We start from the raw sequence: 15,625 nt of genomic DNA, 5'->3' as shown, positions 1-15,625 counted from the left end.
AGGTACCCTGCACCCGCAGTCTCCTGGCCTTGGTGAACCTGACCTCCAGTGCAGCAATGTTCAGCAGGCCAACGATCAGGAGGCAGCCTGTGTATTTCTAGAACTGACACCCTGGACCCAGCCTGCATGATCTACATGCCTCCCAGCTTCCCTCCCCCCCCCCCCCTTAGGAAAGCACTGGGAGCCTGATGTTGTGTTTGCACTCTGTACCGGCCCCCGCCCGCTGAGGGTGTATGTTTGGTGCTAACCTGTGGCCCACCCAGTGCTCCTCTAAGCTCCCCAGGTCTGCCCTCCTAAGACACGGGTACTTACCTGCAAGCAGGCCTGATTTTGAGTGCCCCCCATGTTAAATTTGCCTCATCTTTGACCTCTGCACCAGGCCGGCCAGCCCCCTTGTTGTTGGTGGTGGGTGTTTTGGGGGGGGGGGTAACTTGAACCCCAACTTGTGGACATTGTAGGAAGTTGGCTCTGTATGTGCTATTTCAAAGTAAGGAATAGCATGCACAGAGTCCAAGGGTTCCCCTTAGAGGTAAAATAGTGGTAAAAATAGATAATACTAATGCTCTATTTTGTGGTAGTGTGGTCGAGCAATAGGCTTATCCAAGGAGTAGTGTTAAGCATTTGTTGTACATACACATAGACAATAAATGAGGTACACACACTCAGAGACAAATCCAGCCAATAGGTTTTTATATAGAAAAATATCTTTTCTTAGTTTATTTTAAGAACCACAGGTTCAAATTCTACATGTAATATCTCATTCGAAAGGTATTGCAGGTAAGTACTTTAGGAACTTCAAATCATCAAAATTGCATGTATACTTTTCAAGTTATTCACAAATAGCTGTTTTTAAAAGTGGACACTTAGTGCAATTTTCACAGTTCCTGGGGGAGGTAAGTTTTGGTTAGTTTTACCAGGTAAGTAAGACACTTACAGGGTTCAGTTCTTGGTCCAAGGTAGCCCACCGTTGGGGGTTCAGAGCAACCCCAAAGTCACCACACCAGCAGCTCAGGGCCGGTCAGGTGCAGAGTTCAAAGTGGTGCCCAAAACACATAGGCTAGAATGGAGAGAAGGGGGTGCCCCGGTTCCGGTCTGCTTGCAGGTAAGTACCCGCGTCTTCGGAGGGCAGACCAGGGGGGTTTTGTAGGGCACCGGGGGGGACACAAGTCCACACAGAAATTTCACCCTCAGCAGCGCGGGGGCGGCCGGGTGCAGTGTAGAAACAGGCGTCGGGTTCGCAATGTTAGTCTATGAGAGATCTCGGGATCTCTTCAGCGCTGCAGGCAGGCAAGGGGGGGGTTCCTCGGGGAAACCTCCACTTGGGCAAGGGAGAGGGACTCCTGGGGGTCACTTCTCCAGTGAAAGTCCGGTCCTTCAGGTCCTGGGGGCTGCGGGTGCAGGGTCTCTCCCAGGCGTCGGGACTTTAGGTTCAAAGAGTCGCGGTCAGGGGAAGCCTCGGGATTCCCTCTGCAGGCGGCGCTGTGGGGGCTCAGGGGGGACAGGTTTTGGTACTCACAGTATCAGAGTAGTCCTGGGGTCCCTCCTGAGGTGTCGGATCTCCACCAGCCGAGTCGGGGTCACCGGGTGCAGTGTTGCAAGTCTCACGCTTCTTGCGGGAAGCTTGCAGGGATCTTTAAAGCTGCTGGAAACAAAGTTGCAGCTTTTCTTGGAGCAGGTCCGCTGTCCTCGGGAGTTTCTTGTCTTTTCGAAGCAGGGGCAGTCCTCAGAGGATGTCAAGGTCGCTGGTCCCTTTGGAAGGCGTCGCTGGAGCAGGATCTTTGGAAGGCAGGAGACAGGCCGGTGAGTTTCTGGAGCCAAGGCAGTTGTCGTCTTCTGGTCTTCCGCTGCAGGGGTTTTCAGCTAGGCAGTCCTTCTTCTTGTAGTTGCAGGAATCTAATTTTCTAGGGTTCAGGGTAGCCCTTAAATACTAAATTTAAGGGCGTGTTTAGGTCTGGGGGGTTAGTAGCCAATGGCTACTAGCCCTGAGGGTGGGTACACCCTCTTTGTGCCTCCTCCCAAGGGGAGGGGGTCACAATCCTAACCCTATTGGGGGAATCCTCCATCTGCAAGATGGAGGATTTCTAAAAGTCAGAGTCACCTCAGCTCAGGACACCTTAGGGGCTGTCCTGACTGGCCAGTGACTCCTCCTTGTTTTTCTCATTATCTTCTCCGGCCTTGCCGCCAAAAGTGGGGCCTGGCCGGAGGGGGCGGGCAACTCCACTAGCTGGAGTGTCCTGCTGGGTTGGCACAAAGGAGGTGAGCCTTTGAGGCTCACCGCCAGGTGTGACAATTCCTGCCTGGGGGAGGTGTTAGCATCTCCACCCAGTGCAGGCTTTGTTACTGGCCTCAGAGTGACAAAGGCACTCTCCCCATGGGGCCAGCAACATGTCTCGGTTTGTGGCAGGCTGCTAAAACTAGTCAGCCTACACAGATAGTCGGTTAAGTTTCAGGGGGCACCTCTAAGGTGCCCTCTGGGGTGTATTTTACAATAAAATGTACACTGGCATCAGTGTGCATTTATTGTGCTGAGAAGTTTGATACCAAACTTCCCAGTTTTCAGTGTAGCCAATACGGTGCTGTGGAGTTCGTGTTTGACGGACTCCCAGACCATATACTCTTATGGCTACCCTGCACTTACAATGTCTAAGGTTTTGTTTAGACACTGTAGGGGTACCATGCTCATGCACTGGTACCCTCATCTATGGTATAGTGCACCCTGCCTTAGGGCTGTAAGGCCTGCTAGAGGGGTGTCTTACCTATACTGCATAGGCAGTGAGAGGCTGGCATGGCACCCTGAGGGGAGTGCCATGTCGACTTACTCGTTTTGTCCTCACTAGCACACACAAGCTGGCAAGCAGTGTGTCTGTGCTGAGTGAGAGGTCTCCAGGGTGGCATACGACATGCTGCAGCCCTTAGAGACCTTCCTTGGCATCAGGGCCCTTGGTACTAGAAGTACCAGTTACAAGGGACTTATCTGGATGCCAGGGTCTGCCAATTGTGGATACAAAAGTACAGGTTAGGGAAAGAACACTGGTGCTGGGGCCTGGTTAGCAGGCCTCAGCACACTTTCAATTGTAAACATAGCATCAGCAAAGGCAAAAAGTCAGGGGGCAACCATGCCAAGGAGGCATTTCCTTACAGACATCCTAACCCCCGGAGACTGAAACGGTAAGTCTTGTACTTACCTTCAAATCGTACTACATTTTCTTCCCCCTCCCAGGAACCGTTTCTGAAAATCACACTGTTAACTTTTAAAACAGATTATTGCTATTTATCCGAAAACTGTACAACTTGCCAGTTCTAATCAAAGTGGTATAGATACATATGTGGAATACTTATTTATGTACTTACCTGCAACTTGAATCGTGTGGTTTTAGAAATGAACAAAAGAGTTTTCTGTATAAAAAACATTGGTCTGGAGTTAGTCATTGAATGTGTGCTTCCTTTATTGTTTGTGTGTGTACAACAAATGGTTTGCACGACCCTCTCATAAGCCTAACTTCTCAACCACACTACCACAAAAGAGGATTAGTGTTATCTACTTTAGCCTCTGTTAAGCCTCTGGGGAACCCCTGGACTCTGCGCACATTATATCTCATTTTTATTTAGTTTACACAGAGCCAGCTTCCTACAGTACTCCATCAGTGAAAGGAGCAGATTGTCTGTCTCTTTTTCATCGGTATTGTGGGTAATATTTGCACGCTAAGTCCCGCAACGGACTCCGAGCCAAAAAGGGCTTCCAGCCTCTGTAATATTTGTCTTGTGGAGGAGGGTGCGTATTTGGTTGACTAACCAATGTCTGCACCTGGTTACTTCACAGCATGATATAAGCCTGGCATAGGCCAAAGTCGGTTTAGGGTCAGAGACTTTTGTTGGGACTGAATCCAGAACTCAAGTTACCAGCATGGCGTGGAAGCCTGGACAGGTGTTAGGATTGGCCTGAAGCAGATTCCAAAGAGGTGAGCAGCTTTGGGGGAGTAATGGAGGGTGGCATTTGTCAATGATGGCCCACCAACTACACCACAAGATTGAATTCAGAAGAACAGTAGAGCCATCGGTTCATCACTCTCAATTTTGCACCCGATTTTGAGTAACAGTGAGTCTCAATTAGCTTACTTGTGCATATGTGTGTTTTTTGACTTACCTGAAGACGTCAGACATAAATCAAACTTCAACAGCAGTGGCCCTACAACTTAGAACAGGAGTGAGACTGCCGTTCTGAATGGGACTTCTTTGTATCCTCAGCAACATACTCGGCTCTCTAATCACATTTATCAAGAGCAATATTTGTACACAACTTCAATTTGGACTTGAGCAGGTTTATAACGCACATCTGCTTCTTGCACGGCATGGCTTGAATCCTGTCTTAAGGTAGACATTGTCCCGAGGCATATTGCATGAAACTTTTCCGGAGTAGTTGGAGACCCACAAATTTGGCACAGAAGCGCCGGATGCACGTCATGGATGTGGAAAGAAGGGAACTTGCTTTATTGTGCAGCGGTGATGCTTATGTATGTCCCCAGTCCGTCACATTTAGTGTTATTACAACATCCACATAGCTTGAACTGTCAGCACGCAGGAGTCTTGATGTAAGACTTTTCCAGATCTAAAGTGGCACCTTGGATGTTATGAAAGTAAGGAATCTCTGATCTATCTGAAGAAAAGATATTCTTAACCATCACATCAACATGTTTCAACTCCTCTTCGGAGGAGTGGAAGGGAGAGAGCTTAGCTTAACTTTACAAGTGGAGGCTTGCCACACAGAGCTAAGGAATAGGATTATGTGCCAATGACTAGGCATCTGCAGGTGGCATTTAGCAATGTAATGGTCAAAAGGAGAAGTCAAAAAGGGCTTAGACTAAGCTACCAAAGAAGCACCAACCAAAGCCTTTTTGAAATGCATAAGCTCAGAGGTAGGTAGGCCTGGCTGAAAGATTTCCGTAAGCAAATTACAAAAAAATTCCTCAGAATGAGGAGGTAGTTCTAACTCTTCTGTAGGAAACCAGGTTGGTACCGTTGGTCAACTTCAAATCCAGTAGTGCGGCACAGGTGAAGTGGTGCTTTCAAGCATCATGTTTTTGGTGATTCGGAGTCCACACAGGTTTTCTTGGGGTAACTGCAGATGCATGGAAGCTGCTCCAATGCGCCATGGGAGTTCCTGGGTCTTTTTAAATGCAGACAGTGCTCCCAGGCTCAAAGGGCACCAGCAGCTGCAGGATGAGATGACTTTGGCACAATTGGGCAGGAGCAGCAGACTGTCTGGGACCAGGTCAAGTGCTTCTTCCTTTGCTTTCATGGCAATTCAGTGTCCTTCGTAGGTCAGCGGAAATCTGATTTCCTGGTACCAGGGCCTCCCCTAAATATTGCATTTAGGGGTGTTTCGGGGAGTGTAGGGTTGTAGCCAATGGGCTACTTACCCCTGGGGTCACTACACCGCCTATAAGACCACTTCCTGTGGGAAGTGGGAATAACCATATCCCAGAGTTCCTAAATCTGCCAACACCAAGATAGTTGGTTTTTATAAGTTGTGTCCACCTCAGACAGGTGGACACAATTCTCTGAAATTTCCCGCCTGATCAGGTACCAATTGGGCCCTAGAGCAGGGGGGTTGTTATCTCCCTTGTGAGGGAAGCTAGGTCTGCATACCAAGGGTGGCCGGCCTCTTTGAGCCCCCTGCCTTGGAATGCAGGTTTCAAGGTCATCCTGTTGGATGGAGTGTATAACACCTCTGTATAACATATCTCCCAGAGCAGGCTTTGTGGTCAACCCTAGGAGATCAGACTCTTATTGGTGGTGGCAGGGTGGCTCAAACTAGTCAGTCCGCACACCAGTAGTTGGCAGAATTTCAGGGGGCACCTCTAAGGTGCCCTCTGAGTGCATGTATTAATGGATTTGTCACTGGCATCCGTGAGAGCTTATTAGTATGCAATGTTTGATACCAAACATCCCTAATTTCAGTGAAGCCATTATGTAGCTGGGGAACTCGTAATGAACTGTGTCCAGCACTTGTACGTAAATGGCATCCCTGTTCACTCACTATGTCGAAGAAATGACTAAGACATAGCAGGGGCATTTCTGCTCGTGCAGATAATGCCCTCACATGCACTATAATGCACCCTGCCTTAGGGTTGGAAGACTTGCTGAAGGGGTGACTTACATTTATTGTATGCAGTGTTCGGGGGCATGGCACACAAGCAGTGTAGCATGTCGTGTTTTCACTTTCAGCTGCAACAAGACACGCAGCCTGTCAGTCTGCATGTGCTAGGTGGGGGGTCCCTGAGGGTGTCACAATACATGCTAAAGCCCTTGGGGACCCTACTTGGTACCCATGTCCTATGTACTAGGGATAACATTTACTAAGGACTTACGAGGGGGGAAAAGATATTGCCAATTGGGGAAACAATTGTTCAGTTTTAGGGAAAGATGTGGCCCTAGTTTGCAGGAACCCAGCGCACTTTCAGTCAAATGTGCTACATGTACCATCACAAAAACTGGCTCTTTCCTACACTAGGAGAATCCACTTGTCCTTTAACTTACTTTAAAGAGGGAGGGCAACTGGGATCAGGACATACTCTGTCTTCTTGTGTTCGTCCATTGATAATTTGACCTCTGACTGACTGCCTTCAGTTGCATTAAGGACTAGTGAGCATAGTTTGAAGCCTGTAGTCTTCAGTGGCAACTTCTCAGCTACATTGCCAGGTTAAGTAGAGGATTATCGTATAACACTAAAAAACATCAGGGAAAATGGTAGGACAGGAGCTCCAGATCAGCGTGCATGGATATGAAAAAAGGAACTGATGTCACAGCTCAGATAAGGCGCCTATATTTAGGCGAGTGTCATTAAGTTTAGGTGGTGTCTGAGTCACGGCTGCTCCCTACTAGCACGAAAGACCTATAGCTGGAGCTCCAAAGATGCAAACTGGCATCTGGCAAGATTCAAAAAGCAAGAATCTCCTGTTGAAATATAACAAGTATATTTCTACACATATTTAACAGTATCTGCGTGGCTTTGCTGCTCTAAAGTGGCATTCAATAAAATAAAGTACTAAACTAGCACATGTGCACAATGGCAACTATTTAAACTTTAAAAGCCGTCAATATGCAGTATTTGGCCAGTGTAGAGCAGGACTGATTGCCCAGACATACACTAAAAAGATCAGGTTTCTGTCTTTGACTGTGTTCAAAACTTAATACAGAGGGAAACTGGTTCCAGGCATTGGAGGTTGTGTGTTTACATTTTGGAGGGAGCTACTAACTCCAAAGATCTTACAACAGTCCAATTGGCAAAGTTGGTGATGGGACCTTTTTACATCAGGGATGTGGCATTACAGTATCATTGCGTTCTTGGATTTAATAAAAGGTAGTCAAAAATAAGATCCACTGTTAAAATGATTATTATTAGTATTACACACCTAAAATTAAACATGCTAAATGTATCTTGATACAAGGCAATGACATACTACTTCTCTCTTCACATCCATCTGCAACACATTATACCATGTTCACTATACCCCACAGTTATATTTAAGACTACTTTTATCATGCAAAAATGAAGCATGCCATCCAAAGTGTATCTAGACCTACTTCATCACATGTAAAGAAATAAGCTTCTACAGGCCATCAAATAACCATTATAATACATCTTTTTTCTTTAATAGCACTTAATAAAAACTTACAAAGTCTTTGAATGGCTGCTTCTCTGGAATTTCCCAATCATCACTAATGTTCATGTACCTACAAAAATGAGTGACTTCACGTTAGAAAAAGACTTGTGCTGAAGGAACATGGTTAAAGTTTACATTTATTTTAAGGGCAACTGTAACTCATTAACCAAACAAAAAAAGAAACACAGCAGTATAAACCAGCCTTACTTGTCAAAATCAGTGAAGAGATTCACTCGGAAAGTGTGCTGCTTGTCCAGCTTGTAACCATCTGCATTTTTCACAGCATCTTGCGCATTCGAGGGAGATGCATATTCAAGAAAGATGTACCTGCAGCAATCAGTTATGAAGAAAGATTACATTCTGGCTTAAAAACTATCAGAGGCTACAAGAATTATGGTGGCAATCAACAGTAATCATTATTGATCACCTCCCACCAATCCAAAACACTAAACTAGTCTCAAGCTGCATATTTTATTTTAGTTTTTTTTTTTTTTTTTTTTTTTTTTTTTTTAAACGGCCTCAAGAGAAGGCAGAATGCTATAGTATATGTGGTTCTACATATTTGATTATAATTTTCATTCACAGGTATCAAAGTAAATCTGTAACAATTTTAAAAACTCAGATGTGCACAAGGAGTCACACAGGTGACACTGGCCCAGTGTCTGCACCAGTAGGGATGTATTGATTCTATCATTCCTTAAACAATCTACCCACAGATCAGTTCCAGTTCTAGATCAGTTACAATAAATTTCCGAGCACAACAATATCCATGAGAAAACAGAACCATATACAGTACTAAAAAGAAATGAGCAATAGCAAATCTAATACATCTTGCTTTGGAGACCTATTGGCTCTGCCAGTGCCTTAAATTCATGCGGTAACCATACAGCATGAACAAAATGAAACAAGCATTTTCAATGCAACGGGTCTCGCATGTTAGAGTTAGAGCTATTAGCGTTCTAAAGCAAAAAAGAAAAAACTGCTGCGCAATTGTGCTGCGTGGAAAATAAACAGATAAAGTAGCCCGGACTCCAGGCTGAAAACATCGAGCCTCGTATGTTTTTGGTACTTTACCGGTGCTGTGTAGGTGGGCTAAACACCAGAAAAGGCATGACGTATGCATGCCTTTCACAAATGAAAGCAAGCAGATTTTAAAAAGGCAAGCCCACGAACCAATGAAAGTGCCTGACGTGGCATGGGCGTGGTTCCAAGCCCAAAGAGAGATTACGGAATGGACGGAGCACTTTGTGCTCGCCCATAAAAAGGTGCAATTATGTGGCTGCATTATCGTCTACGTGAACACGTGTCACTATCACCACAAGTTTGCTCCCAAAAAGAAACAAGCTTTTTTTGTTGTATTTATCGATCCAAAATGGCTCACTAACTAAAATAAATAACAGCTTTTTTAAAGGTATAAAACATGTTTTAAATTTTTTTAAATTAAGACTGCATGGTGGGGACAGCGGGAAGCAAACGGGAATGGGATGGTGAAAGCAGCGCAAGAGTGAGCGCAACACTGAGGACAGGGGATATGAGCCAAACAAGAGCATCACAGTGCACTGGGCGACTTAGCAGTAGCAGCTCATGGCGCGTGGCTGGGGTGAAAAAAAAATATATATTTTAAAAAACCTTACCTGAATGCGCCTTCGCCACCACCACCAAAGCGCAGCTCCTTTTTCCTTTGCCGCAGGCACAGGCTTCCAGCCTGCCCTGCGACCAATCTGAACGCCGCTGTCATGCTGCTGGCAGCACTGTGAGAGTCTGCCTGCTCTCTCCAACCGACACTGCGTTGCTGGGTAAGACAAAGCTTAACGTGCATGTATGTTTGGCCGGCCTAAGATGGCCAGCCAAACATACATGCGTACTGTATTCACACCCAACCCCCCCCCCCCCCCGCCCCCCCCCCTCCCCCCAAGGCTCGTCACGGCCTGTGGCACCACCCCTTCTACAATACAACGATAATAAACATAGTTTATTATCGTTGTATTGTAGAAGTTTAGCAGCTCCTGGAAGGAGATTTGGGGGGGGGGGGGGGGGGGGGGGGGGGGTTACGCTGGCAACGTGTCTTTTTCAACCAGACAGCTGCCCGGTCTGGGTAGGCTGAGCCTAAAAAACGCTTTTCCAAATCTAGTGCTCCATCATGGTTATCTTTGTTAAATTCATACCAGTGTTTAACAATCAAGGAGTCTACTTCATTATCCCTAAACACAGACTATCAACAGCCACGTTCGGAATCCAGGATTTTTTGCTACAGTAGCTTGGACTGTACATTTGCCAACTGAGGTTAGCCAAACGTCAGGTGTCAAGAGGTCAGATTTAGTATTGCATTAAAAAAAAAAAAGTGGGTTGCACCTAAAGCCGTTTACTGTAATCCACTGATAACTGAAGTACACATCCAGCAAAAAATGAGGTTCTGTCAGTCAAATCTATCAATAATAGATTTTAAATGATCCATCAACTATTAAAGTCTCACAGAAATGGTGAGCACAAAACTGTCTCTCATACAAAGAAATCCCCAATTTCCTATCCCCCAGTACTCGATTATCTGAAGCCTAAATGTGGTTGATTTTACTGATCTTGGGAACTGTGAGAAAGCATATGGTCTGACATGGGGCAGAATGTTAAAACTATCTATTCTAAATGGTTACTATAAATTTCACGACTTTCCTCTAAGCTCCTTTATTACGGACGTTTTAAAACAAAACATATTGCACAATACAGCCTGCTAGTTGAATGTAATGGGATGGTATAGCCTAAATAGAAAGACCATTATTTAAGGCTACAGGTCAACTCCAGTTATAATGTCCAGTAACCACAACAGTTATTTACTCTACCACAAAACACTGATCTTAACAACTGTTTGAAAAGCTGGCCCCTAGAGCTTTTCACCCCCAAGACGTAGCAGGGGCAGACCAATTTTTCCCAGAACTGCTGTCTCCAAGACTTGTGTGCTCTTGCATAAGTAGGAATATTCAGTGTGATCAAGACTGGCAAGTTGCCCAACAGCATTCTAGGTTGATGTATTACAGACTCAACCCACCCCCTCACCTACTTGAATCTCGACCAATGGTCAGTTCTGGAGAATGTCCCATGTACTGCTGAATCCAATTCAGTTTTGTGGTGTTACATTAAAGTCCCTGCCCTAAAAGATAGAGTGTGGGGCAGGAGAGGCAAATCCCTCCCAAATCCTGGAAAAGAAGTCTGGGTCATCAAAGCTGTATTAAGTCCCAATACAAACAAGAGGCACCCCCTCTTCATCAGTAATGATGTAGAACGGTAAATGAAACCTGTGTTATACTATTTGTTTCATCACATTATGCAATGTTTTACTATGCAACTCAGCAGCTACCTTAAAAGTGTAGAAAAAGCATCGTTTTCTACCCTTCCATCATGAGTGATTGGGCATTGTGAAGCTGATCTCAACATTGGCAAAGTGGGGAAAAAGTTGCCTTTGCCCACCGCAGGGACGGAGGGAGAAAGCCTGCGGCAGCTGCATTTTGCTGGATGTGGTCAACGTCTGGATCATGAGTGTAAATTCACACAAGTGTCTCCTTTGGGTAAACCCTCAAATGCAGAACCCCATCTGCAGCAAAAAGTGCTCTGCCCCACACAACAATTGAGAGCAACTGGACGATTAGGTGCTAAATATAGTGTCTGCATGGTTATAAACAAAGCAAGGTCAAGCAGTTCCACGTGATGCGGTGGGGGGGGGGTGTGGGGGGTCAAGAGAGATTTGGCGGCACGTCATTAAAGTAAAGCTCATTGCCCATAAGCAAAGGCACTAGCTGACTTTGAGAAAAGGGGCTGCTCTCTGTAATATCATTATGTACCCTCAGATGATCGTAAATCGTACCACCAAATAAGGTCAGACCCTGCACCTCCTGAATCCATCACAGCGAAATCCAGTGTCATCTCACAAAGAAAACTGAATTAGAGTGGTGTCAGTGGGATCAACCTGCTGCTGAGGAGACGAGAAAGGTCATCAAGACTACAGAGGAGTAAACTCCACAATAAAACTTGATAATGCAACGGCTTAAAACATTCATTGGGCAAAGGCAATTGTTCCTACTTTCCAAAGGTTGAACACATGATGCAAAAGCTTCACAATGCCCGCTCACCAATGACATAAGTAACAATGATTTCTGCAGTATCAAGGGGGCTGCTGCATTGCGTCATAAAACACTACATAATGTGATGAAGCAGTAATCACTAGTGGAGGGGTACCTGGATCCCAATAATGATTCAGTGGGGGTCCCTGAATTCCAGTAATGATTAAGTGGGGGTCCTTTGAAGTCAAAGGTTGGGAACCATTGTTCTAGACAGTCAGAATTTGCCTTTATATACAATAATTCTTAAGTGCAAGCTACAAAACTCAAATAGCCAGAATCATGATGAATGGGGACAGACTGCCACAATTTCTCATACTCCGAGAAACAACACAGGAGTGCTCATGGCATGCCTTCTCTTTGTCCTGCGACAGATGAGACATGCTCAGAGGTTCAATGGAAAACCATAAGAGAAAATTACTCACAATATCTAATTATTGGCATATATTATTTGAACTGAACTTAGAGAAATCAGATGAAAAGCGTAAATGGCTTAACAATTAAACAGATGCACAAGTGGAAACCAATCACCTCTTTTGCTAGGCAATGAGGAAAAATGCAATATTCGGGGAAATATATTACTCCGTCAGTCCATGATGGAGAAAACTAGAATATCCAGGAAGTTGTTGCATACTACCAGGGTGGTGGTGGTAGACCTTAGCCCCTCCAGGCCTCAGGAAATACTATAGGGTGACTCAATTAAAAAATGTGTTTGACAGGTGCTCGAATCTATGGAGAATACCTCCCTCCCATTTCATGGAACGGTGAAAGTTGAAACAAATATATCTGAATACTCACAGCACATGTTGGAAACAATGTGGGATGAAGGGAACTGTGTGGTGGTGGTGGGTTCACAATGTGCCTGATCTTAAAAGCAGGATAAATCCTTTTAGGGACTTCAAATGCATCCACAAACAATGACCTTACGTTTAGTATGTAGTGAACATGTGTACAAAACAAAGCCAAAAAAAATGATGTCGTGACCTCCAGTTTATTTTAAGAGTGTATTGGCACCGTAATATTTCTCATACCAAATAATCCTGTGGTGATGTTTACGAGTACGCAGCCTAATTCGAAGGAGGGACTAACAAAGGATAGTTGGATGCTGGCTGTTTACATGCTGTGAAACCACAAATAGCTGCAAGCTAGAGATGAAGTTTTTCACCAAGTTTAGACAACTTGTCAAGAAGGATATAGAACATATTGGCGATGGAGATGCGGACTCTGGACTTACAAAATGAGTGCCACAAATTCTCAACAACTATGAAACCATGTACAATTTTATTATTATTTTATTTTTTATTTAAACACGGGCACCAAATATGGCATGCTCGAAGACCTTGAGAACACTGACAATTTCATGGGAACCCTGAGATGAAGTGTAATTATCTTTTTTTCAAGGTGATGGATTGTTGGGCAGTGAGGTGAAGTCTTGACCAAGCAATGTATAATAAACTATTGTGAAGGAACATTGAATGCAATGTAGGGTACTTATCTAGTTCTCTTTGTAAACCTTTGGCTTGCGTCTCAGTCAGTGGAGGGGGGACAGGGTTGAGATGACGAACAGTGGAGTTACAGTAGGCAGTGGGTGATGGGTGTTCCCATTTACAAACTGTATACAGTTCTGGGGACATTTTAACTAGTATGTGCAGCTAAGTTATTATTATGTTGTAATCGATTAAAAAAGGTCTTTAAAAAAAAAAAAAAATCCATGTACCAATAAACCTAAAAGGAATAACCAATGAAGCAGAAACTTGTTTTCCCAATTTCTTTTTAGTTTTCAAAGAACTTGACAAACAAAATCTGATTTGCCTGAATACTAAGTGTGTTATTTTGCACACCAATAGAATTAACGAAAAAAAGTTTAAAAGAAATATGGGAGCAATCACTTAAGCAAAGAGTACTTTTAGTTATCAAGTCTACTAGTTTTGTTATCCTTTGTTATTTAACAAACGAACTTAGGGTTTGCTTACAATGCCAAATGAAGAATACTTGCCAGCATATTTTGTGGGAAAAGGTCCATAACTGCATCTGAGCAACATAAGCATAGGTACACACTGAGCAGGTTAGCATATGGAACCCAGGGCCAGCACACCAAAATATGCACACATTTGGTTTGTGCGCTAGTCTCTACTTGAAGGAAATTTTACTTGGTTTTAATTCAAACCTCATGCGCTGACAGGAATTATGCTACTTCAAAGGGCCTTGAGAAAATCAGGTAAAGTTTTACAGAAATTAATGTAAAGGAATCTTCGCTAATATTCCATTACAGCTACCTCAAGTGTCTGCAAAGGAATTCAATACACTACAGCTATCTAAGGTAGTCAAGATTAAGTTATTTATAACAAACCATCTTCAGTTTTATTAGTGCCACAACTTCTGAACTATAAAACTACTTCAATTTTGTTTTTTAAAAATGGCCTTTCCGAAGACCATTGAGAACATTGATAATTTAATGGGAACCCTGTGATGAAGTGCAATTATCTTTTTTGCAATGTGATGGATGGGTGGACAGTGAGGTTAAGTCTTGAGCATGCAATGTATAATAAACTACTGCTCTGGAACATTAAATGTACGCAGGGTACTTATCTAGTTTTCTCTGAAGGAAACTTTACTTGGTTTCAATTGAAACATCATGCAGTGACGGAAATTATACAACTTCACAGGGCCTTGAGAAAATAAGGCACAGTTTTATAGAAATTAATGTAGAGGAATCCAAGATAATATTCTATGTGAGCTACCTCAAGTGTCTGCAAAGGATTTCAGTACACTACAGCTATCTAAGGTAGTCAAGATTATGTTACTTATAACAAACCATCTTCAGTTTTATTAGTACTCACCCCTTTGTCTTCCCATCAGCATCTGGGTAAAACTCATTTGAAATTTTTCCAAATTTGGAAAAGATTTTGTGTATAACATTTTTCAATTTTTCAAGGCGATCTGGCCCGACTTGAGGGACATTATCCACTACGACCACTGAATCAATTCCATCTGCTTCCTGGGGCCGGTCTTTCAAGAGGTCTCCCAGTAACTCTGTGGAGTACAAAATTACCAATGTCAGTAGGATTGCCTATGGACAGCAAAATATCAATTTAACATGCACAGATTATGCCAATTGTTATATTGTTTATGTAGTGAAAGGTTTATTTACTCATCCTTTATCCAGTGGAGAACAATGGGAGCAACAGTAGTTTAAGCTTTCCTAGCACAAAAGGGAACATGGCAGGGGATGGCAGAAGCAGGTCAATGGTCCCTCACCCATGCACAAACAAAACAGGTTTAACAAATTAAGCACCAATACCAGCAGCAAAACAGGTGTGGCATGTGAAGAGGCACAGCATGTTTCTATATACACTCACAATGTTGATAGAGCATAAGCCCCTTAGTGCAAGCCACCAAACAATGAAGAGTATTGACTGAGGGATACTGCATGAAAAATTGGAGAGCCTTCGGTTTAAATCACTTGCCACACATCGATCAGTTAGCTTTTGTGGGCATACTGTACTACAAGTGAAGTTATAGGAGAGGCCAGGGTTGACAACAGATCTATGCAATTGATTCAGAGTTTGGTAGGTGGGGGTAGAAATAGTATACGCATCACTACCTGTTCCATCCACACAGGGAAATTGATAAGTCTTATCTAAGCCACCGAAGTAACTGCTAAGACTCATCATTCGTTAACCACCGTCTTATCCCCATAATAGCTTCCACTTGATTAAAGAAGCCAAGTTGTATGTAGCTCAACAATAATTCTGGGAACTTGTCCTATAGTGTAGACATTCTTGCAAAAAACACAGATTGAAGTAATCACTAGATTGAAGACAATGGAGGAACAGAACTTCAAAGGAAAGCCGC

General features: G+C 43.9%; 1 protein-coding gene across 1 annotated transcript in view; it reads right to left on the bottom strand.

The window, feature by feature from the left end:
• The window catches only part of EIF3B (eukaryotic translation initiation factor 3 subunit B), a 196,498-nt gene that overhangs the window by 138,621 nt on the left and 42,252 nt on the right, over positions 1-15,625 (bottom strand). Inside the window, exons 2-4 of the mRNA XM_069209942.1 lie at positions 14,611-14,803; positions 7,872-7,991; positions 7,677-7,734 (exon numbers count right to left, since the gene is read on the bottom strand). Coding sequence (XP_069066043.1) covers positions 7,677-7,734; positions 7,872-7,991; positions 14,611-14,803 — 371 coding nt within the window. The remainder of the gene's footprint in view (positions 1-7,676; positions 7,735-7,871; positions 7,992-14,610; positions 14,804-15,625) is intronic.

Source organism: Pleurodeles waltl, chromosome 10, assembly GCF_031143425.1.
Source record: "Pleurodeles waltl isolate 20211129_DDA chromosome 10, aPleWal1.hap1.20221129, whole genome shotgun sequence".
Classification (NCBI taxonomy): Eukaryota; Metazoa; Chordata; class Amphibia; order Caudata; family Salamandridae; genus Pleurodeles; species Pleurodeles waltl.
Note: the sequence above shows the minus strand (reverse complement) of the source record. Positions and strands in the feature narration are given on the sequence as shown.